The 24988-nt window shown below is 38.9% G+C and overlaps 1 protein-coding gene across 3 annotated transcripts; it reads right to left on the bottom strand.

Moving 5' to 3' along the window:
* LOC116259136 (uncharacterized) lies at positions 1-23157 on the bottom strand. Of its 3 annotated transcripts, none has more exons than XM_031636789.2 (18): positions 21064-23157; positions 20423-20508; positions 19950-20345; positions 18883-19128; positions 11285-11360; positions 10471-10576; positions 10155-10264; positions 9812-10048; positions 9363-9622; positions 9076-9282; positions 8782-8994; positions 7833-7886; positions 7559-7630; positions 7334-7474; positions 7166-7219; positions 5063-5122; positions 724-1128; positions 1-653 (listed from the first exon to the last, which is right to left on the bottom strand). In XM_031636789.2, the coding sequence occupies exons 1-18, from the start codon at positions 22658-22660 to the stop codon at positions 495-497; spliced, it is 4479 nt and encodes a 1492-aa protein (XP_031492649.1). In that variant the 5' UTR covers positions 22661-23157; the 3' UTR covers positions 1-494. The 3 variants fall into 3 exon arrangements, 2 of the variants coding, with proteins under 2 accessions (XP_031492649.1, XP_031492650.1); XR_004173865.2 differs by lacking the exon at positions 1-653 and adding an exon at positions 2399-2654 and having other exon boundaries at positions 990-1128; XM_031636790.2 differs by lacking the exons at positions 1-653; positions 724-1128 and adding an exon at positions 2709-3755.
* Between the last annotated feature and the right edge of the window lie 1831 nt (positions 23158-24988).

The following is a 24988-nucleotide window of genomic DNA, read 5'->3' as shown; positions in this document are numbered from 1 at the left end:
AAACAGACCCAATTAATTGGTGTAGAATTTATTTGACTACTGCCTCGAATTATGGAATTTTGAAACAAGAAAATGAACAAAATCATACAAAACCTGCAAAGCAGAGATTCTTATACATTTTCATATAGTTACATGGGAAGAAGCAAGCAACCCCTCGGCCCTTTTAAAGAAGAATCTGGGCCGCCTTTCAACCCTGATACATATACTGGCGGAAGGTAATTTTCAACCTCTGTACATTTTTGCTCTCAAGAATAGATACACAAACTGGATCTCCAAAACTGTGTGGAATCATGAAACCGCATGTTGTATTGATAGACCGAGCGGAGCATCAAGAATCTCATCCATCAAACCACCCATTCTCTGGGTCCATTACGGCCTTAGTATCAGAAACACTAACTTTGGCTGCTTGCGAATAGGTGGCTTCTGTTTGAGAGCATGGTGATACACAGTGCTGCAAGGGAACGAAAAGATATCTTACCCACAGGATGAATCATCTAGCTATGCGAATCATGAATCTCCGCTTCATGGCTGACTAGCTGCTCCTTGGCAAGACAGTCAACAGGAACATAAGCAAAACCTTTAGGCAGCCGCTGGTTCTGCACTGAGGCTTCAATTGGTGTCATTACCACCTCTTTCTGAAGGGTTTCTGTATGCTGAAAAACCATGCACAGATCAGCCACAAACCATCTTTCAAAGCAATTCAGACTATAAAGTGATGATTACCTTCCTACACTTCACTTTCCGACCCTTTTCATCTGTTGAACTCCAGAAACCGCCAGACACAGATTGGTCAGGAAGGTGCTTGCCAGCAGTTGGCATCTCATCAGTTCTCTTCCTTGCATAAGGCTTTATGGATTTGGACCTGTCACTGCTTTTAATTTCCATATCCAAGTGCACAGGATGTGAACTGCTACGAACACCAGAGAGAGTGCTATCCACTGTTACATCATCAGATCTTTGCATTACTTCACTCCAGGATTTGTTATCATCAGTACATCCCCGAAGTGATGTGGTCACCGAACAAGAGCTCACATCAGGTGGGAGAAATGAACTATTATAAAGAACAGAGAAAGCAACACAGTCCCTTTTTGAAGCAAGCATGTCGTGAGAGCACATCACCAAGTCCCGCTGCACAGAGGTTCCACCAATCAGAACAATTTTAAAGACCAAAAACACAGATTTCTTAAATAATGAATGACGGTTACTATGAAAATGAAACAGGAAGATATTGGAAAACATCTCAACAAAATAAGAAAAATCCTCGCACACGGAGGATGATTTATTTGTGCCCGTGCATGAATTTATGCACATATTATTACATATAGGGTTCTCGACCACGTAAGACAGCCCAAATCCACATAACTCCCAGCAAATCATCACTGTCTTTATGTTCACCACCAATTTTTATGGGCTAAGTTCAAAACCCTACTAAGAAAAAAAAAAAAGACGAATGTGCATTTATGAAGGACAAATTGTAGTTGATAGTGAAGGAACATAGTAGTGCTGTATAGAATTGGTTGAGGTTTGAGCTGCAACATGATGGAAGCTTTCAAAGGGGGTATATATTAACATGATGGAAGTTTCAGAGGGGGTATATTTTTTCCTCAAATTTTTTCATGACTGAATATTCTTCAATTTCTGTACTGGTTCCTTCTAAATGAAGTTTTCCCGTTTATTACCAGAAACGCTTATTTTTCTGAAAAAGTTCAAGGGGATAAAAAAGTAATTCTTTAGCCCCTTGAATTCTTCACAACTTTGGATACCAAATACGAATAGGCTAAAGTTAACTGGTCACCGTTCAAAACCAATAAAACTATTTACTCTCCATAAGAGCAAATGCCACACACACACAATGGTGAAGCCAACAATTCTACTAAAATTAAATCCCAAAAAACATAATGGTTTAACATGTCAATTGTTTGTCGAGAAAAGAGGATGCATGCAGAAATGCAGTCAAATGCTAATCTACTAAAACCAAACCACAAAAGCATAATGATTTCACATGTAAATTGGCTGTGCTGAAAAGAGGATGGATGAAGTGATTCAGTCGCAATTGCTTATTGTAAGCCACATTTTGCATACATTTACATGCTTATCTACTTGAACCACAAAATAATCATGGTCAGCATATCAGTGCTGCCATGAAGAATTACAAGAGATAGAAATGAATACAAATCAATAGACTAACAATAAACAAAGGACAACATCGTAGGCAGAGTGCTTCATAGTTGACCATGAAGTGTCATGTGATATTTGTTCTGAACTACACAATCAAGCACGTGTCCCCCTCAAGTAAAGCTTTACTGAGTGTGCCTATTCCAGCATTAATGCACATTGCTAGCCGTAGCAACAAAGGAAAGCATATCCAATACTACAATCTAGGATTCTAGATTAATACCTTTACTGGACATAATAAAGTTGCCTCCCCATCAAATTGTGATCCAGTTTCTTGCTCTCATTTACTTGTAGACAACATGCCAGAAATGCTTAAACTAGAAAGGTAATCCTCCTCTCACTACCTACAGATGAACTTCTCTCCAACAATTAGTCTTTTTTTGTCTTCTAAAAGTAATAGCAACATTTTCCTGTAACACTGCTCTGCAAGTTACTTTCACCATCTTCCATCTCAGTTCAATGACTTCAATAAATTTCCTCTAGAAGATTAAAAAACACGGAAGACAATAAATAATCAGCTTCCACTAGAGGCACTTTGCTCATGAACTTTTGATCATAATATTTTTGACTTGCGTTTGCAATCAAGGAACAGATTGCAAGGAGGAAAAAACTGGATACATGCAGGCATCCTTCTATCAAAGTATTTGTTTTACTTGCAAAACCTATTGTAGTAAAATATATTTGAAAAACTCAGAAAGAACAGGAGATAGGGACCAACCTGAATGACAAAAACGTAACAAGAACCAATTTTCAAGACAAAGACCAGAAGTTTATCAAGATAAATGAACCAAGATATCAAGCTAAATTCTAAAAGTTGGCGTGGGACTCCATCCAAATATATATATGTATGTGTGTGTATCACCTTTTCAAAAAAAAACATTACACATGTATATCTCCTTGAGGATAAATGGCATTTGCTGTTCCTGTCACATTCAGCATCACTCGAATAAGAGGGGAAAAGCCCATCACCTACGCAAATTCAAATTTCAAATGTGTCCCACCAGGTCATGTAATGGAACTACAGCTCCATATCCAATTACTTTTTATGTGCAACTAATAATAGCTAACCTGGCCAATATGCAACCTCTGTTATCTTGTTGTATTGGCAAAACAAAATTGTTGTGACAGAAGCTGACACATGAAACTCCAAAAAAGCATTTTCAGTACAATTAATGTCATTAACATCACTATTTGAGGTGATCGTCATCAAAGGTGTAAGTATGGCAATTGTTCATACTGCATGAGGGTAATATTATTGGAAAGGATTCAGTTAGCAACTACCATTTCATAGAGGAAGATACTGCTCCATCACCAATAAATAAGCCTATGGAGAAATCTTAACCAGACCGATACTTCACTACAATTCAAAAATGAGTCCTTGAATCATCCAAAACAATTTCAGCTGCAGAAATCTCAGATCTTCGAGAACAAGGGAATCCCTACTCTCAACCACAGGAATCCCAATTCCTGAAGTTGGCGTTCAGCCTGCTTTCAGATTCTCAGTTAGTTGGGGACTTGGACATCTTGACCTTCAAGGTTGAGAATACGTCACATTTATCTCAGGAACTCCCGCCCATATACTAAAACAGACACAAATATCATGATATTTTTGAGATGCTGTGATATTAAGCCCGCAAAAATGCTGAATTTACATTAGAGGTGATATTGAAATTTGAAATGCAGTGAAAAAAAAAAACAGTTTCTAGTACATTGCAATATTAGGAAAGGACAAACTATGTATTTTCATTTTGTTTTATTTTGACAACCTGTACTGACAGATTTGTAACGGTCTCATTAGGAAACTAACATACCCAGAAGCACAAAAACTTTATGGGTCTAAAATTTTATGTCTATGTGAGTTCTATGCCATTTACCAAGTTATTCCCATATACCTTTCTACTTGCTTCCTTATTACCAAGTTCAAAGCTTTTAAAATAACCACTTTTATTCTAATTTCCAATGTTGTAAAAGCTGTACCATAATGTGCATCAGTTAGGCCGACCTATACACATATTGTAACATATAGTAAGTATATCATAAACATATTCGTAAATTTATTATTCTAATTCATAAAAAACGGAAAATAGGGGAAATAAAGAAAAATAGAAAAACAAAAATCAAGAAATCATATTCTATATAAAAAAAACTCATTACACACAAAATGAACATTCATGATTATCATTCATAAGTAACAATGCATTATGACATTAATAATACATCACTTCAAAACATATAATCCGCAGTCATTCACTGTCAAATGAGAATTGAAATAACGTTTATGATTAAACAACATCATGATTATTATCAATCGATACAATACCAAATAGAAAAAAAAATAAACTGAAAAGCTTGTCTGGAGATATCCATTTTCCCAAATATAACTGTCAATGCAACTATTTATGTGACTCTTACCTTCTTCATGTTCGTCCCTTTGAGCGGGTGATTTCTCCCTTAAGATAATGATTTCTTGGCGATTTCTTTTTTAAGATGGTGAAAACACACGTTCTCAGAACTCTTGGAAGCATTGAAAATGAAAGGGGAGAGGAACTTTTAAAAAGAAAAATCTCAGCAAAAAAGGGGCATCAGAACCCCTTTTTGAAAAATAGAGCCGTATCGTAAAATAAGTGTCGTTTAAGTGTCGTAAGATACGGTTTCATATCGTAGGATAAATATAACACTGCTAATTCCTGCATTTCCTGATTATTTTCCCATTTGGCAACTATTATATGCCGGTTGATGTGTTGGTGTTTGACAAGAATAGGAAGGCAAAAAGGAAAACCACAGCATGAGGACTATATAATGATCAATAACTAATTGAAAGACCCAAAAACAATACACATACCAGCAATTTCAGTATATAACAACATATGAACAAGACCCAACTCACCTTCAACTTTTCTCTTCTGATGATCCGCTCACAAAGGATCCTCAGCTGCTCAAAATCAACCTGCAAATTATGACCATTAAGAACATGTAGAAGATGCACTTCCCAAGCCACAACACCATCATAGGGTAGGACACTAGAATGACTTTCTGAATGAAAAAAGAATGCAGCTGTAAATTTCTCAGTTTTCCACAAAAAGAATTTTAAGAAAGAAAATATTCCAAATTTGTTAAACAAAGTACTTATTTGGTCACGTGTAAAATTACCTGAATTAATATATCAATTAAATAAATTCTACAACATAACACCGACACATTGCTTAAAAACTTGTTTAAGGGTAACATTGCTCAAGTAATGTTCTATTGAACATTGTGATAAAATTACTATCCAGACTAACAATAACTTTTCCATAATGAGCCCTCTCACCGGGGCCCACTAGGAAAGGTTTAAATGAAAGAACTAAATCCGACAGCCCAATACTGGACTTCTTTCGTAAGGCACCCGTTAAACCTTTTGGTCTCAACAAAAAACAATGTTCCATATAACGAGTGAAAGGCAGTATATTTACAGTCTCCAATCTCTTAAATTGGAAACACCATAAATGGCATATTTGGGGTTTCCAAAATTAAATTTCAACTCAACTAAAAGATGGTGAATGTTGTAGCTTCCAGCTGTGCTAAGATGTAACGGGTCAAGAATGATAACAAAAAATGTCAAATTTTCCAAAACCAGGTTAAGCATGTACAAATCTATATACGTATACATATTTTTACTGGTGAGCATGCGAGAATGCATGAAAACTCACATTCAGCTTCGTTTTAAACAGCAAGAACTAGACCTAGTCAGTTCGAGTTTCTGGTATTCTCAAACTAGACTGTAGGCAGTAATCCATCTACCTGTGAATTGTGCGAGTATATATTTTTCATTAGGGCATAACTCAAAAGCATACCTATTAGAAACTACTCCTCACTCAGTTTCACACATTCCATAGTTGGCCACTCCATACTGGAGCAGGCTCGTTCTCATAAAGTTAAAGTTATTGCGGAGCTAGATAATAACATAATTGCTGTACAGAGTAATCTCACTTGAATCAATAGCAGCAAATGGATATTATCGCTGTTTGGCCAATATTAGCAACAACGCCTATCCCCAACCACTGAGGAAAAAAACACATTATATCCCTAACCACAGAGGAAGAATTAAATTCATGAACCACAAACCCCCAAGAGAACTCATTGCAACGAGCATCATTTTCATGCCCAACAACGTAGAAGTCAGCTCCTACATCAAGTTCTGATGTAGAACACAAACTGTACCGGCCATGAAAATCAAATAATTGATTTAAGCCCTTATAATGTTTGGCCTACATATTATCACCAAAACATGCTTAGATTAACCAATTTTAGGCTCATTATTTATAATTAACTTTTGACCAAAACAGATCATGGTTATTGATCAGCTAGGAGGCCCTAGAACCCATTAACATAGCTGACCAAGGCTGATCTGAGTGAGTTGTGTTAACCTATCACCAAGACCTTAAGCAGTTGAGAAATAAGCCATTAGTTAGTAGTTAGTAACTTAGTACTAGCTTACTGACAAGCAGGAAGCACATTCCAAAACTACTTGTACATCCACATCTTGGTAAATACATCTTAGACAAGTACAGGTAGATATAAACCCCATGAACTTAGATCTTATTGGCTCGCCAATCACTTAAGTCATTTAGGCATATTTTCCAGATCCATTACAAGGCATCTATATCAAGAAAATCATATATCAACAGGCTCTGATTGTTGAAGAATGTCTAGAACAGCCTGACAGCTTGAAGAATACACAATGAGATAAAACATAAAAGCCGTCAAATAAATCAAGCAATAAACATAACACTAGATGAACCATGAACAGTAAAACCAGCCTTTGTGAAAGAGCGGAGCTACAATCAGGTTTTCCAGCAGTTAGATTGGAACCATTGGATAGCAAGTATAATGATGCATGTACATGCTCAACATGACAAATTGATAGGGCAATTTCATAGAAAAGACAAATCTTTCTCTTCAAAGAATGGGAAGGCATATAAAAGGAAAAAGATTGGAAATTTCCCCTAACCCGCATCCTTTTGATTATGGATAGCTCTTCTGATCCATGAGATTTGGACTCAACCTGCATTGTTTATTAGCAAATAATCAGATACAGTATCTTAACCATAACAGCAGATACAACATCCAAGAAAGTCCATAAAATGCTGCAAAGCTAAAAGGACAAAGCAAAATGAACCTTTTCCATCTGATCTGGCCCATGGGCCCTGCAATAAGCTTTATGCTTAATCCTTCCCTCAATAACCTTTACACTTGTATACAAGTTGGCCTCCTTGGCACAAGAAGGATGAAAGGTACTATTGCAGTCATCAAAACTACACTGCAGGACAAAAACAAAAGTAATGTTGAGTCTACACTTTCATACCAAAAAAAGAAAACAAACTAAGAAACAATTGAACAGCACCTTTATGCATACACCCTGTTTACTTCGGCAAAAGCAGCAAGTATGCAAATCTCTTTCTTTAGAAAGAGATTCCTACAAAACAAAAGGTGATTAAGCACAAATTGTTGTCTAGCATTCTTATATATGAGTCTAAGGCATGAAAGCAAAGGAAAAAAGATATAAAGGAAAGAGAAATAAACTAGACCAAGAAATTATCATATCTGGCATGGAAAAATAAAATCTCAACTGGACATGCACATACAGGAAAACCGTCAAGCACAAAATACATACATACCATTCCTTCGACTGGGTATGGTTGTCCCCTCACATATGTTGATTCCAGCAACCACTACAGCACAAAAAAAAAATCCTTGTCACTTCGTTGACTGCCACTATTATTAAGAAAACCATTAAAAAATACACATTAGTGACAAAAAGCAGATCTAATTTGGAAAAATGTGCAAAAAAATTTACACCAGCCCATAATAAAAGAGGAATCACTGGGCAGGAAGCACAATCTTATGTATAAACTTGCTAGCGACCTGAACCCAGAGAATAATTTCAAACACGGAGAAGGGATATCTAACAATAATCATTGCAAAAGATGTTTATTTTATCAAATAAGCTGAACCAAATTGGCATCAGTTCCTGGTCCTACAAATACCTGCATCTGCATGCCCAATAATCACCTAAAAGAAAAAAGTTATAAAGCAGGGAGAAAGTAGCAAGGAGAAAAATACATATAACAATCAAATTTTCCAAATCAAACAATTGCCATGTTACATCTATCCTCCTGAAGGAATACAAGTCCTCGGGATTGAACCTTAAGTCCAAGTACTAAAACATCGTTTCAATAATGCTCCCAGCCAAAACCTACCAGAACACCTGTGCTTATGGATCTTATTAACTAACTAAGCTTCCAAAGAGGACTATAAAGTATAAACTAAGCCACAAGGTGGTGAATCTTAACTATATACAGTCCTAAGACTTTCCAAAAACTCTGACAAGAAGGTTTTCTCAAACAATCCCCACACTGGGGTATCTCTCTCTCTCTCTCTCTCTCTCTCTCTCACACACACACACACACCCCCCCCCCCCCTAAATGCCACAAATTAACAAAGAAAACAATTACCAACCTTAAAGTTTGAATAACCAACTTAAAGGTACATACTAATCAAATTGTAATTGCAGCAAACACTTCTTCGTGCACATGCAAGCACTAAAAGAACAAAAGTATTTAATACCTCAGCACATGTAACATGAACCCATTGTGCATCAGTAGTTTTGCGAAATGCACCACCTAGTCGCCCACATAAGCTGCATTCAGTGTCAGGCCTCTCGCGGATATTCATATGCACAGATCCTCTATACTGCCTATAAAAGTCTTCGCAAAGTTCACAACACCATGGTGCAACATGATTCTTAAGTATGTGATAGCAATCCATGTGAACAGCAACCTGCACAGTAAACCATGCCTTAATCCTATAAGCACCAAAGACCTTTACTAGAACAAGCATTGCACACAAAGTATACAAAACCTTGCAACTGGCACAAACTGAGACACGGTTTGACACCCTATCGCGTCTTCCACAAACACTACAGAATGGATGGTCTTTGCGAAATTCTGAGTGCTTGTCTGATGAAAACTTTGTGACAGCCAATCTTGACAGAGTTTCCTTTGCGCGAGGAACCAACTGAGAGTAAGACCCAGCCCTTCCACTTGTAAAAGTAACCCTTAAAGGACCCTGCAAGGATTGAGCATTCCAAGCCATTGATGAGCACATTAAGTACAACAAATAAATAATCACCTAAAGAGATGTCACACCTCATGATGAGTATTTTCGGCAAGAACCTCTTCATGTGCATCCTTTCTTAAGGAAGACGACCTTGAAGAAGCAGCTGCTGCAGCAGTTGCAGCAGCGGCTGCAGCCTGAGCTTCTCTAAATCTTTTCTCCTTCCTTCCCTGTTTCTTTGCCTCCCTAACCTGACAAAGAAACTGATTGACAACCAACGCATCCCACCTCTGCTTCCTTAATAGATCCAGCTCTCTAGGGAGACCAGTAATGATCTTATAAACCAAATCATCTGCACAAAATGTATCAAATCATGTAAATTACAAGAGCATCCAACCGTTAGAGACTGGAAATAGAAGAAGAAGGACAACATATAGAAACATTTTATCCACATAAGTCAAGGTACTACAGGAATAGCTAACGACGTTCCAAGAGTGGAGAATGGAAGACACTATAAATGACATGGCCAATATAGCAATACCACAACGACGCTTGTTGGCAACTGCACTTTCCAAAAGCTTGTTCTGTAAGAATAAAATCTCTCCCTCAATCTCATCTACAGGTGACAGGTCCAAAATACCCATCTTCCTTGCCCTATCCAACTGTCTGCATCTTGTTGGATCTGTTGAACTATCAGTTACAGTATCCTCAAATTGCTCATGTTGCTCTTTGACACAAGAACTTCCACTTGGCTCCGATTTTATTTGTCCACTGCCAACTGAAAAGGTGCATATTATCACGTAAATAGCCAATGGCCACGAATGAAATCAAGCAGGAGCCTATAAATCAATAAATACTGAGAGACTAAGAGTATAAAACTTTACCATTACAAAGTAATCGGGAATTTTCCTGCCTGGTAATTAATGCTTTCTGCATTTGAATCAACTTCTTATGGACAAAAGGATGTACAGATGAGGAACGAGACGACTTGATACTTCACAACCAAATGAAAGGAAAACAGATGTCAAACTAGTAGCTAGAATAGAAAGCATTAAGGGTTTTAAAAAAATGTTAAACAGTATTTCCTTTTTGGCCAATCAGAGAAAAGGTGCCAAATAAGGCAAGTATAGCTCCTATAAGCAATATATAATGCAAAGCAAATCGATAAAGCAAAAACTAAGCTAACCATGTCACACTCACTTGGTATCATCCAGGAAACCACAATCCCCATAGAAAGCGTGACAGTTAGCCCTCAGTGTCAACCAGCATGGTTCTTGCCGAGAATTGCAAAGAGAGGAACTGTTATCTGCCAACCAAATAGGCAAGCCACATTACTAATTACAAATTAAGAACTGAACAACAGCATGAGAAAGTGGGTTTGCTCACAAACGCTGTCCTCCAAATGATCTTTTTAAAAAGATCATTGAGAGGAACTTTCTTCACGTATAGAATAGAAGCATCACTTGATCTATTCCAAAGACAAACTTGACTCCAAATAAAAACATCTCTAACATACATTATCCAATACCTCAGCCATTAAGAAGACAAACTTGACTCCAAATAAAAACCTCTAACATACTTTATCCAATACGTCAGCCATTAAGACAAGTACACATATCAGGGTAACGACTTTTTTTAGGTTGGACAATATAATTGAATACCTAATGTTTATAATTATGACTACAAACTACAAAGTTATCTCAATCACTGATATGTGTATTTTCTCTCAAAATTATGACCAACCTAAAGAAAGTCGTTGGGTATTGGATAACATTGTAGTCGTTGGTGCACTTGTCTTAATGTACGTTAATAATGGCTGAAGCATTGGATAATGTATTAACTTTGTAGACTGGAGAGAAAATATACATATATAGGTTATACCATTATTCAAGAAAAAAATTATGATTACAAAGTTATCCAACTGACATCACTGAACACAACCACCTTTTTGCACAAAATAATGGAATACCTAATTTTTATACTATCACAGTGCCAAGAATAGCTGAGCACGCACCTTCACATCCAACAACTTGTTCACTTAAGAGAGAAACAGAATCTGGATTCCCATGCAATAATGCCATGTGGCCCCTCTGTCAATGCAAATGCACAGTACCATTAGTCGCAAAACAAGGAAGTGTCACAGAGTGGTTATAAGTTATAACAATGTTGAAACTAGAAAGTTTATGTTCATGTTTGGTAGTTTTCTGATTTTTCAGTGAGTTAAAGTTTTCTTTAGGCATTTCTTATATTTGTGTGGTTCACTTTTGTAGGAAGTCTTGCCGCCCCCTAATCTCTCTTACGTTAGACATTAGGGTCAGCTAATAAAAAAAAGCTTTCGGCTCTCTCCCTCTTACCGTGAGTTTCAACATGGTATCAAAGCCACCGGCAGCAACAGCACTGGACTTCCACTGGCGGTGACCACTTTCCGGCATACTCTGACGGCAGTGGGGAGATTCCGGCAACTGCGTTTTTCTGTCGGTATTCTCTAATTGGCTTTAAATCAGATTCAGTTCAGATCGTCTGATTTTTGTGGAACGTCAGATCTGATTTTCTCCCCTCTCTACTGCAAGGATTAGATCTGATTCAAATCTGAAGAATTAACATCCGGATCTGATCAGATCTAATCTGCTGATCACCCCTGTGCATGGAGTCTAATCACATTTTCTGATGTAGACGTGATTAGGCTCCTGAAATGGAAAAGTAACATGGAGTAGAAAGTTGTTTCTGATGTTAGTGGGATGTGGCTGTAGCATTAGTGACATAAATGTGGATTGTGTGATGAGTTTAATCATCCTGTGGCTGGTTTTTCTTGGTGCGACTCTATCTATAAGTTGTTAGTGGTGCTGCGTATGCTATATCCTGTTTTTGTTTTGCTGATCAGCTTCTTGAGTGACTGCTTAATTACAAGTTGGGCATCCTTTTGTGTGTTCTATCTACCGCAAACTTTTGGTGGTTCCTTTCCCACTTGATACAGCTCCCTATTGTGTTTAATTATGGCTGAAAACAGCAAAACAAATTGTGGAAATGAATATAATGTGGCCAGCAACCCCTTCTCCTATGGGTTTACGGTCAAGTTAAATTGACAAAACTATGAATTGTGGTCTAGGCCCTTTATGATGTATGTCGCAAGTCATCAAAAAAGGCATATAATTGAAGAAGATGAGCCTATTGCCAAGTCAGGGAAGTACATGACATGGGAAGAGGATAATAACATGGTTATGTCTTGGATTATGAACAGTGTACAGCCACATATTGCTCCCACTATTGCCCACTACACCACTGCTAAAGAGGTATGAGAATTCTTAGGCAAACATACTCGTAGGACAAAAACGTTAGTAAAATTCTTCAAGTTGAAGAAGATTTGTCCAATCTTCGACAGGGATATTAGGATTTATCACAGTACTTTGCATCTGTTAAAGCAACATATGAGAGGCTGAACTTTCTGTGTCCCCCATGCAAATCTTGTTATAAGTCACACTTTGAGCCTATCATGGTCACAAAGTTTCTTGTTGGACTGTCACTAGAATATGCAGTTGCTAAGGCTCAGATGCTCACTAGGAGTGAAATTCTTGACTCTCTCTAACGCATACAATAGACTTAGTCATCTGGCTATTACTTTGTCCCAACCAGCTGGTGAGTGGTGAGGCTCCCGCTTCTGCTCTCGTTGTGGGCGGTGGTCGTGGTCAGGGCAGCACTTACAATACCAAAAGGAAGAGATACAGGTTGTGGAACTGGTGGTCATGGGAGGTTCCAACTTCCAATGCATCTACTGTAGGAAGATGGGATATTTGGAGGATCGTTGTTGTGACAAACATGGCCGTCCATCTCCTACGTCACAGGACAAGGGTACTGTGACTAAGCTGGGAAAGAGCCCTACCCAGTTTTCTATGTGCTCTGGCCAGGTAGCCACACCTACTGTGGACGGCTCTTCTTCCTCAATGCCTGAGACTGTTACAGTTAATATTGACATATCAGAGTACGAACAATTTTTGACACACAAAGTCTCACAAGCTTCAACTTTCAAGCTTTGATTGATCGAGCTCTCTCTGTGGGTACATCCACACCTGATTCAGGTATTTCTTAGATTATTGACTCACGAGCATGGAGACATTTATGCAGTAGACTTACTTCTTTCATCTCCTTGTATAGATTCTTATAGCCATGTCATGTGAAAATTATAGATGGTAGAATATCTCTTATTTTAAGTTATGGAGATGTGAAGCTTTCTCAGTCCACGACCATTCCACATGTCTTATATGTTCCTCAATTTCCATCTCATTAACTATCTGCTAAGTAGTTGACTACTGATTTACATTGTCGAGTTACTTTTTATCTTGATTTGTACTCATTTCAGGACTTACAAACCGGGAAGACGATTGGTCACGACAATGAGAAAAGGAGAGTCTACATCCTATCGGATCCTATGGGATTTGCAGCTTCCTCTTCTACATTAAAGTCTTCATCCTTCGAGTGGCATCTCAGGCTCGAACATCCTTCAAGGTTCAAGCTTTGTTACATCCTACCTCATATGTCAGTCTCATAGTCATATTTCAGTGTGAGGCTTGTCAACTTGGCAAGCACACTTGTAGTAGTTTTCCTTCGAGTCTTCGTCAAGGGTTGTTTGATCTTCTTCATGTTCAGTGTGGGGCCCTAGCAGGGTTGCTATCCGATCTAAATTTCGACATTTTCTTGTTGTTGTCGATGATTACTCTAGAGTTAATTGGATATTTCTTTAGAAAAAAAGGTTTGAAGTCATTTGTACTCTCAAAAACTTGATTATTGAAATAAAAACTCATTTTGGTCTTATGTCAAGTCTATTTACACTATAATGCTCTTGAGTTCAAATCATCGATCCTAATAACCTTTTATACTGAAAATGGCATATCTCCTCAATCTACATGTCCTCATACCTCGCAGCAGAATGGAGTTGCCAAAAGAAAACATTGGCAACTTCTTACTGTTGCATGTACTCTAATGCTACATAATCATGTATATGCATACTTATGGGGAGATGTCATACCCATGACTTGTTAATTAACCAATCGTTTACCATCATCCTCAACTGACAACAAAGTTCTTATTAAACTTGTTTACCCTAATCGACCATTATTTCCCATTAGCCCCCAAAGTATCTGGTTGTACTTGTTTTGTTCAAATTATTGGGCCTAAATGTGATAAACTCGTTATTCAAGCCATTAAATGTGTGTTCATTGGCTATTATCAAAACCAAAAAGGTTACAACTACTTTGATCCGCCATTAACTCACAAAGAATATATTAATGTGGATGTCACTTTCTTTGAGTCTCAACCCATCTTTCATGCTCCTTCTATGTCCTTTGAGATGTCTCCTCCCATTCCTTTACCTATTCCTCTAGTCCCATTACCCATTACAGTCTTTTGACTCTTTTCCTTCCTCTACTCTAACTATGAACCGGTTCCAAGATCCCCATTGGTCTACACCCGCCGACCGAACCCCTCTCATGATTGACCATCAGTTTTCTGAGAGAGTGAGCACCACTGAAGTGAGGATACTTGACATTGATCCATCTCAGGACTTGACTATAGCCCTGCACAAAGGCAAGAGATAGTGTACCATTGCATCATATCTCACAGTTTGTTTTCGTGGTAACAGTTTAAAGCAGTTTTTCCATGCTATGTCAGTTCATATTGTACCTACTAATCATCAACAGGCATTACTGGACTGTAAATGGAGAGAGACTATGCAGGATGAAATGGATGCCCTCTTACAACGTGGTACTTGGGAGTTGGTTGACCCTCCTTCAGATTGTGATATTGTTGGCTCCAAATGGATCTTTACAATCAAGTATCATCCAAATGGATCCCTACAAAGATATAAAGCTCGATTGATGGCTAAGGGATACATCCAAACATATAGAGTTGACTTCTTTGAAACATTTTCTCCTGTAGCCAGGTTGGGAACTAATCGGCTCATTATCTCTATTGTGGTGCACTCTGATTGGCCTATGTATCAACTGGATGTGAAGAATGTCTTCCTCTATGGTGATCTTGAAGAGACTGTATATATGCAACAACCCCCATGGTTCGAGCAACAGAGAGTGTAAGAAAGTGTGACATCCGAAGAAAATAATTTATGGACTCAAGCAGAGTATCAGGGCATGGTTCCACAAATTATTTGAAGTTGTTTCAGAGTCTAGATTTGAGAGACCCCTTTGGAGGATTCTCTATTTATCAAGAAAACCTCCAAAGGTATAGTTGTTTTGATAGTAAATATTGATGGCATTCAAGAGATTTCAGATACAAATACTTTCCTTTAGAGGCACTTCGTCATGAAAGATCTTGGTCACTTATGTTATGGTATTTTCTTGGGACTGAAGTTTGCCCATAACAGGGAAAGTGTGGTTTGTCTCAGAGGAAATATGTACTTAACCTATTGCAGGATACAGGAATTGTTAAGAGCCACGTCTGCTAATCTTCCTATGAATCCACGTCTTCATCTCCACGATGATCAATCGGAGCTAATGGATTCACGACCTTACAAGTCTCGCATTGGCAAACTTATTTATGTCACTGTGACTAGGCCAGACACTAGTTTTGCCGTTGGGAAGCTAAGTCAGTTTATGAAAAAGCCCATAAAAGTTTACTTGGATGTTGGATTGATGGTTTTAAAATATCTAGTCATCCCCAGGCAGAGGCCTCCTATTCAAGAAAGGTGATTCTCTAGAGATTGTTGCTTATAATGATGCTAACTATGCAGGGTCTGTTGACGACAGAAAATCCACCACGGGTTTCTGTGTTTTTGCTGAAGACAACCTCATGTCATGGAGAAGCAAGAAACAAAATGTGATTTATAGGTCAAGTGCGGAATCAAAATATAGAGCAATGGTTCAAACTAGTGTTGTATGTATCGTATGAACGGGACCATATTGTACGATACGTACCGCATCGTTTACCAAAATACGATATGTATCGTATCGTTTACCAAAATACGATACGATACACTCCCTGTACGGTAAATAGGGGTGTATTGTATGTACGTATCGTACGATACAAACCCTGTATCATACAATACAGGCTGATTCTCCTTTTTCGAGTTTCCTTTATAAAAACCCGCCTCTTCTTCATTTCTAACCTAGAAATTGTGCCGCCTTGAAGAGAAATCATCGATTTCCACCGTGAAATCATCGATTAAAATGTGGATTTGTGCGTGGGTGGTTGATTCTTGTTGGGAGGAAAGGGGTTTTTTTAAATCATGAAGATGAAGATGAAGAAGAAGATGGAGATGAGGATCAGAATGAATATGATGAAGATTATGAATGAAAGTCAAGAGTGCTTTCATTTTATATGTATTGACATTGAACATTTTCACAATTTCATTATCATCTTGTCATGTAATACATAACATTTAAAACTTGTCTTTTGATGTGGCATCTCATAGACTTATAGACCTTACGACTTATGAATCTATGGTTATGAAATTATGATATAAGTTATGTAATTGTTGACTTGTGCTTTCTAGGATGAATTTTGATGTTTACGAATGATGAACTATAACTTTATAACAATAATAAGTCTATCATTCTGTAAAACATGTTTTTTATGAAGAACATATTATTCTTTATTTTTATTGATTTTTTATGAATTTTACGAATTTTTTTCCTATTTTTCTGATTTATTTAAAAAAAATATGATACTACGATACAGCGTATCTTAAAGCCAGACTGATACGGCTTACGATACGCTTTTTACAACATTGGTTCAAATGACTACTGAGATGACTTGGGCTAAATCTATGCTAATAAATCTAAGTTTTCATATTCCTCTTTCTATGAAAATGTATTGTAATAACAAGGCTACCACTTAAATTGCTAGTAATACATACAATGTTTCATGAGAGAACAAAGCCAATCGAGTTGGATTGTCATTATGCTTGGGATCTAGTACAAGGAGGTGTTGTGCCTACTGTTCATGTAGCTTCTGAAGATCAAGCAGCAGATATGTTTACGAATGCCCTCCCTATTGGTGATTTTTCTAGATATTGTAACAAGCTAAGCATGGTTGACATATATGCTCCAGCTTAGGGAGAGTGTTGAAATTAGAAAATTTATGTTCATGTTTGATAGTTGTCTGATTTTTTTAGAGAGTTAAGAGTCTTCTTTAGGCATCTCTTATATTTGTGTGGGTCTCTTTTGTAAGGAGTCTTGCCGCCAGTTAAAGATTAGGGTTAGCTAATAGAAGAAAGAAAAAATTTCGACTCTCTCTCTCCAACTGTGAGTTTCAACAACAATATTATCTTGACGTTTAATAATCTCAGATAAATAGATAAAGGATAAGTTATACTGCATACACCCTTGTTTTGTGGAGCGAAAGGAAAAATGAAGTGATCGGGATTAAAGTCCCTTGGCAAAGATATCATGAACAATAGAAATTTTATTTGTCTCTTTTAACTTTTAACCATAACAAAAGATTGGCTATTTTGCTGCACAGTTTCATGCGTGAAGTAGCAGTAGCAGTAGCAGGTTAGAAGGTGAAGGTGAAAAAAACACAATATACTCTTCTTCCAAAAACTGAAAAAGTCAAACAAAATCTACTAGGATAGACCTTGGGACAACCTTTCAGTTAAGGCTACCATAATAATGCACTAGCAAAAAAAGGAATTGGAATCACTTGGATCAGCAAATATTTACATAGACAATGGAGAAAAAAATGAAGGCAAGATGTCAAGAGAACAAAAATACAAAAAAAAAAAAACTAAAAGGACAATTTACATTCAATCTCACAGCAAATATTTGCATAGACAATGGAGAATTGCATTTGATCTCAATGGAAAAAGAATAGATGATGCCATAACGGAGGAGCAGCAAACAAAAATGTAAAGGTCCCTTCTTTTTTGACATGCACCAGCAATGAACAAACACAGATGGTATCACAAAGAATGAAATACCAGTAGCAACATTCCAACATATCCATTCTCCTCTCAAGAAACCAATGAGCAGGGGTGCATTTATCAGGATTTTTCTTAACATCTGGGCCTACACTGGTGCAGGAAAATAGGCAACACCATAATTTTCAATCAAATTATATCCTCCACGATCTCCTAGATGTATTATGCTGAATATAGTTGCCCAACACAACACTGAACACATGCTGCCTTTTTTCCCTAAGTAAAAACATTTAATGCGCACAAACAAAAAGGTTAATATTGTCGAAAGCCATTTACCATAAAATATTACAAAGCAGTACAGTCAGCCAACAGAGTTCATATAATCCACAACGATGTAACAAGAAAACCATTTTCTACAGGAAAATTTTCTGCATCAAGTAAGTGAATCCAGGTAAGGTGACAAGAAAACCAACATAACAAAGAACATTAAAACTTCTGTTTGACAAGAAAACAAACATAATATAGAATATTGGAATTTCTGTTTGACAATACTACAGCCCAAACTTTAATGGGAAGTAATAGCATAGGGGCAGAATCTGACATAAGACAAGATGGAACAAGAAAAACCAGCATATCAAACACAAAGGATTCTCAGACATTCAGCAGTATGTGTTGGACCAGTTCAAAAAGATAGAGCATCATTTGCTCCTTCACAAATTATATAAGCTTAAGACTAGGTAGCTATTTACCTCATCTGTCGCCAGCAGCACCTTAGAGTCACCACACTCTTCATCCTCACAACACGACTTATCAAAACCTTCTATGCGTTCAAAGCTTACTCCTCCCTCTTCAGTTTTCTGGTCACCCAATGCTTCTATTTCCAAAAGTTGGATGTCTTCCCCACTAAGTTTTGGAGAACATTTTCCACTTTTGCTTCTTCTTGTTTGACGTAAGGAACAAATAGGGAGTTCACCTACATTATCAGAATCTGCTGCCTTCCAGGAAAGAAAAACAATATGCAAAGAAAAATAAAAAATATTATTTTTTTATTGGTTAACATTAATATGTGATAGGAGAAAAATGCAATGATGTTCTTGCAATTCAAAGGAAGAACAACCCGTCACTCTCCTAAAAATTTCAAGCTGGAAGCAGTCAAATTTTCTACCAGCTTTCTTATCGAAAAAAAAACACCATATGTCATAGTCCAGGACAATGTGCCATGAAATATATATACAAAAGTTATATATGTTTATCAGATCTTTTTGAGTGCTCAGTCCCTGAACACAATTGACATTAACACTTTTAGGCCATTTTGGCACCTCAAATTCAAACACCAAGCAGGCATGGGAAGATAATGGCACCTCTAAATTATAGCAAGAATCAGTATCAAAACATTCTTAAAATGCTAAACAATTAAAATCATAAAGAAAGAAAATGCAAATGAGCAAAGCATAGAAATTAATAACCTGTTGCACATTGATATACTGAAGGTAATAATTGAAAAAAATGACTTAGGGATCAGAAACTCCACAATCATTTTCATACTCAATGGTTGTTCATTAAACTGTTGATCTAGATTGTTGTTCTGAAACTTTTAGAAAGTAGGCTGTTGTAAAGAGTACCAAAAATACCAGCTCAAAGTGTATCATTCATCTGCTATTAACAACTGCGAGATGCAATAATCTTCCAACCAACTAAACCAGATACCATCAATGTACACTAAACAATCTCTAGAAACAGACTGAGAGAGATATTTGACATAACTAAATTGTGAATACTTTAAAATATGTGAGGCATATTTTCAGGTTTCAGTTACCTCTTTTGATTTCAAACCACAAGCAGCGGAACCAACATGACCATTTCTCTCAGTACTTGTAGATGTTTCCTTAGTCATGTTCTCTGATGAAGAATCAGGTGTCATATTTGTATTTTCTGTATTTATAACTTGCACAAGTCTCTTATCCAAGGTTTGATCTTTGGCTACCTTTTCGGAACGCTTTTCATCAACTATACTGTCCAACTGAGATCCTTTTAGTTTCGCTTTTTTTATCTTCATCTTGTTCTTGGATTTTCGCAGTCCATTTGCAGACAAGCCAGATGAAAGCTTAGCCAATGGCCGGTCTTCCACAGTGCCAGGCACATGGTATCCGGATTTCGGCACTTTGAAATCCCGGACAGGAGAATGCCTTGAGCAAAATGCGAGCAACTCAACCTGAAAAAAGGTCATGAAGTCAGGTCCCCTGGGAGTTCACAACAGCCAGTGGAAAAAGAAAAGAGAAAGAATCTTACATCACTGGAGCCAACCTTCCGCCGTATCTCAAGCCCTTGTTTTGCTTCACGAGCACATAAAGGATGAAAAGATGTTCTGCATGAAGCTGCATGTTGTGAAAAAAATTAAATAGCAGTAAAGATAATTGGGGGCAAAAACCAGAACCAGACAATAACATCTGCTCAAAAAATTAATAGGCTTATAAAATCATTATCATGCAATAGAAATTTCGGATATACAAGTTCTTCAACTTCAGCACAAGCAGTGGGTTTGTACTGTAACGAAGAATTTTCACCAGATTCCAGCTTCTACTGCAACAATACATTTTTTATTTTATGATTTTCCATTGCTAGTCATTTAGATGAGCCATCTTAAACGCATGTAAACAAAAAAAATTTATCGGAATTTGAGAAGTGCTTAGTTTCAAGCAATTTATTTGTATCAAAATCAATGAAGAAAAGTGAACACTCACATGCATGCGCTAGTGCACATAACAGACAAGCGTACGTGCATGTTGACTTTTTCTGTGACCAGCTCGGTACAACACAAAATGAAGTATGTTACAAGGAAAACTTCATAGCCTAGACGCTCAGATCAATCCAACAAGGAAACACGAACTAACGACTAGAGAATTTAATCATTCATTAACTGTCAAGCATACCATTACTGCAGAGAATGCAAGCTCCATATTTAACCTTGCACACAGCACAAGGCAGTTTCTTGTAGTTCTCCTTTATCCTCTCAGTATTCACAATCGGCTCCAGGGTCTCTGGGTCCTCAGCATGTACCTCGGGCATCCACAAACAGCAGAACAAGTGAGAGAACCTTGGTACCGAGTTGTCATGCTCATCGTCGGCCAAGGTAATGGGTTTTAAGGCGCCTCCGCTATTCGGACAAAGAACGCAAGGCTTCGCTGCACCATCTTCGACCGATAGCCTGCCAGCCAGATTGGATTTTAGCCTCTCGCCATGCTTCGCGCGTAAACTGGTGTTATGTGAACACCAAGAACACAACCACCGCCCGGCCGGAACTTCACTCACTCCATAGCATTTCTGATGAACTGCAAGGTGGCATGAAGCACACGATAGAATCCGATTAGTTTCCTCGCCGGTGCTGATACAGCAGACGTGGCAACGGGTACGGACATCATCCCCACTCTTCGGATGAGAAACCACCAACTTCTCCACTCCGGGGTCATTTTCTGAAAGACCCCTCTTCTTAATACTCCGCTTCGGTGGGATGACCTTACTCGTAGAGCTCACTAGCTGCGCAACATCACTCGACTGGAACAACCGCACTCGGCAGCCAGCACCAGAGCTGAAACCACCAACCACAGAGTCTTCAATGCGACCAGGATTAACGAAACCCGCTTGGGGGAACATAGAGCGAGTCAGAACCCGCTGCCCTCGAGGCACACTTGCCTGATCGCCCCTGAGCTTCCTCTTGCTTACCCTTCCTCCCCTTCCTTTTCCCTTTTCCAACAAAGGCTCCTCTCCGACTTCGGTGGGCAAACCACCCTCGCTCCCACTTTTACAGTGCGAGTCGACATTGCCATTCTCCAATACTCTAACTGGAACTGGTGTATCAATTTCCAAGGGATGGTCATCGTTCGCCTGTTCCAAGCCCGTTCCATTCGCATCAGAATTCGAAATCAGTGTCATCGGCTTCTCTTCCGTGTCGGCTTCAACGGAAACAGTTGGGCCCAACTCTTCCGCAGCTAGAACGCGCTTATTCTCCTCTTCCTCCGCGCCAGCACCACTCCCAACAGCTTGGAACGAAGTGTTCGCACTGCACTCTCGATCAAATTCCTGGCCTCTGGCGCCAATGTCAGGGGAAGGATTCAGGAAGCATTGATCAACGGGGCCGTCCCCAAGCAAGAAATCAATCCTCGACAGGGGCACGAGCGTCTCAATGTCCCCTAACGTAATAGGACGGAAATACTCATCCATCGTTGGCCAAATGCTCTTGGCCGTCGCGTTCGGGCCATGAGGGCCCTCGCCAGCTTCCGCCTTGTGATGCGACCTCCGATGCTTCCGCCGACTGTTCTCGCCCGCGAACCTCGACAAGAAGGCCGAGAGACGGGCTGGCAGCGAGGGGATCCTAGCGGCCTCCTCGGGCGTCTCGAACGGCGACCTCTCAGAGAGCGCCTTCCGCGCCTGCGCATACAAGTCCATCCCGGCCGAGCGGCCCGACATCTCCGAGGCGGCACCGCCACCGGCGCCCCGAGGCATCGCCTCCTCCCGATGACATCCGTTCATCCCCAGCACTGACCATAGACCGCCTCCATCTCAACCCCCTCCCCCAAACCTTACGTCCCACAAACCCTAACCCTTGTTTCCACGCGCCTCGCGAGCCTCAAGCAGCGAGGGAAGGAAGAAGGACGGGCAGGGCACCCTCCCCTGGCCGGGGACCTCGTCGAGTGGCGTTCGAACGTCCGACGGTGTCGACGGACGGAAATTTCTAGGGTTCTTTTTCTCACTTTTTCCCTCTCTTTTTCCCTCTCCTCCAACACGAGTTGCGTCGACGCGGGCAGACCGGTGCGCGTTTGGCAAATCGTGATATCAGCAAGCCGAAAGTCTCGAAAACAAGGGCTCCCCAGTCATAAGGACGCGCAAAATGTTGGGATTTCTAAATTCCTCGGATTTTTCATGTTTAGACTTTAGAGAGAGAGAGAGAGAGAGAGAGAGAGAGGGAGGCTATTGCGGGGCAGACTTCTTTCGAGTTCGGGAAATGGCGTTAATTTTGGGATCGGTTTTTGACGTATCGAGCTCCCTCTTCTTTCTTTTCTTTTCTTTTATATGGTTCCCATTGGACGGAAACGCCCCTCGGCGAAGGTAAACGCCTGGCCCGAGTGGGGTACGGTTAGGACTGACCCACCTAGTGGGGCGGGACCGAACGGGAGCGTCCCGGACTGCGGGACCTGGGTACGCCCCTCCAGGCTTTTTGAATTAGTCACTAAGATTTAAAAGCGACGAATAACGAATTTTGGAAAATAAATAATTTATAGATTCCCGTTTTCCTGTCGACGAATATTTTAACGGGAGTCGGGGGCTGATCGTTTGTTTTACAGTTGAGGACAAAAGAGACACCCCAGTCAGAAATATCACAAACACCAGGCTCGTATATGGTATTATGATCAAATGGTACTCGTCCAAACCAAAAAACCTCTAAAATGGATTAAACAAAAAAAAAAGCGTCGGTTATCGTTAAAAAGAAATAAAAGATTTTTGTTTACGAAAGATATTTCTCAAAATAAGTTTGTCGACTTGAGTTCAACTGGTTAACTGAGTGTGAGTTTGAACTTGACTCGTTTAAGTTTGTCAGCAAATAATAATCTTCAAAAAAAAAAAAAACAACTACAATATTATTTCATTGCTTTTCTCTAAAACATAAATTGTTTATAGAAAACAATGTGTGAATAGTATCAACCTAAACTTCATTTTTTACATCAAAAATCAATCATACACTGATTCAACTAACGTAGTGTTGAAACCAAAAAACTATCACTTGGTTGGCGACTTGTTGTTGCAATTGGATAGAAAGAGGATGTAGGGAAAAAAAATAAGAAAAAAAGTAAGAGAGGGGGAGAAATTAAAAAAATTTGCATGACATAGCAAGAAAAATGAAAAACAAACGAGCCAGTCGAGCTCGTGTAACTCGAACTCAACTGGTTTATAACTCGAGTTTGGAGTCAAGCTCGAGCCGGGTCGAACCCTAGCTCAGGCTCGTTGTACATTCCTACATGGATTGAACTGGCCGGACGTTGTTAAACACTCCGATCTATCCAATGAACCATTTAGTTTTGGTCGCATAGGACAAACCGGTATGTGATTAGTAACTGCATGTGGATCCACGTTTACATATTTAAGTTGAGTAGAGAACTGAGTTTCGAATAGTAAAATGATTGAGTTTAGGTAATTCTGAGTTCAGCTCTGACAAATGGAACTTGATATCTAGTTGAGCTATATCCAGTTATAACGGATGGACTCTTAAATCCCCATTTACGTTTAGACTGGTGATGTCACTAGTTAATGGGTTTGAATTCTAGTTTAAATCTTGATTTCCTCTAAGTTGGAATCGGATTGGATTCATAAATTAATCCGTATGTATGCTCTTGCTATAATCTTTGTCTTGAACAAAACAAAGCAAATTATTCAGCACGTACTCGTTTCCGTCCTTCCATCAAAGTGCAAAATCAATTAAATAATGTGTCTAGTAATATTTAAATGTTGTCCTCTTTCCAAACAGTATGTTCGATGGATCAGTCATCGGCCAACGACGACTAATAGGAACCGACCATAATACATTGGTTTTTTAGCGCATACGATTCTTTGGCTTCGACAGGTCTGTAGAGAACCCAGGGTGAGGGTGCGATCCTTAGAAATTAACCCGATATATATTGCAGGCATACGTTCGTTTTAATGTTAACAGTAACGAAAACTTGCAACTCATATCCAAGTTGTTTTGAGACCTTAGTCTCGGATAGATCTGAACTCGAAAACCAAAATCTCGATCACCATGAATGATCCATATCCAACTTGGTTGCATCGAATAGTTGCAACCTCCGAAGGGGTTGTGTATAAATA

The sequence above is a fragment of the Nymphaea colorata genome, chromosome 8, assembly GCF_008831285.2.
Source record: "Nymphaea colorata isolate Beijing-Zhang1983 chromosome 8, ASM883128v2, whole genome shotgun sequence".
Lineage (NCBI taxonomy): Eukaryota > Viridiplantae > Streptophyta > Magnoliopsida > Nymphaeales > Nymphaeaceae > Nymphaea > Nymphaea colorata.
The sequence above is the reverse complement of the archived record's forward strand: the minus strand, read 5'-3'. Positions and strand labels throughout refer to the sequence as shown.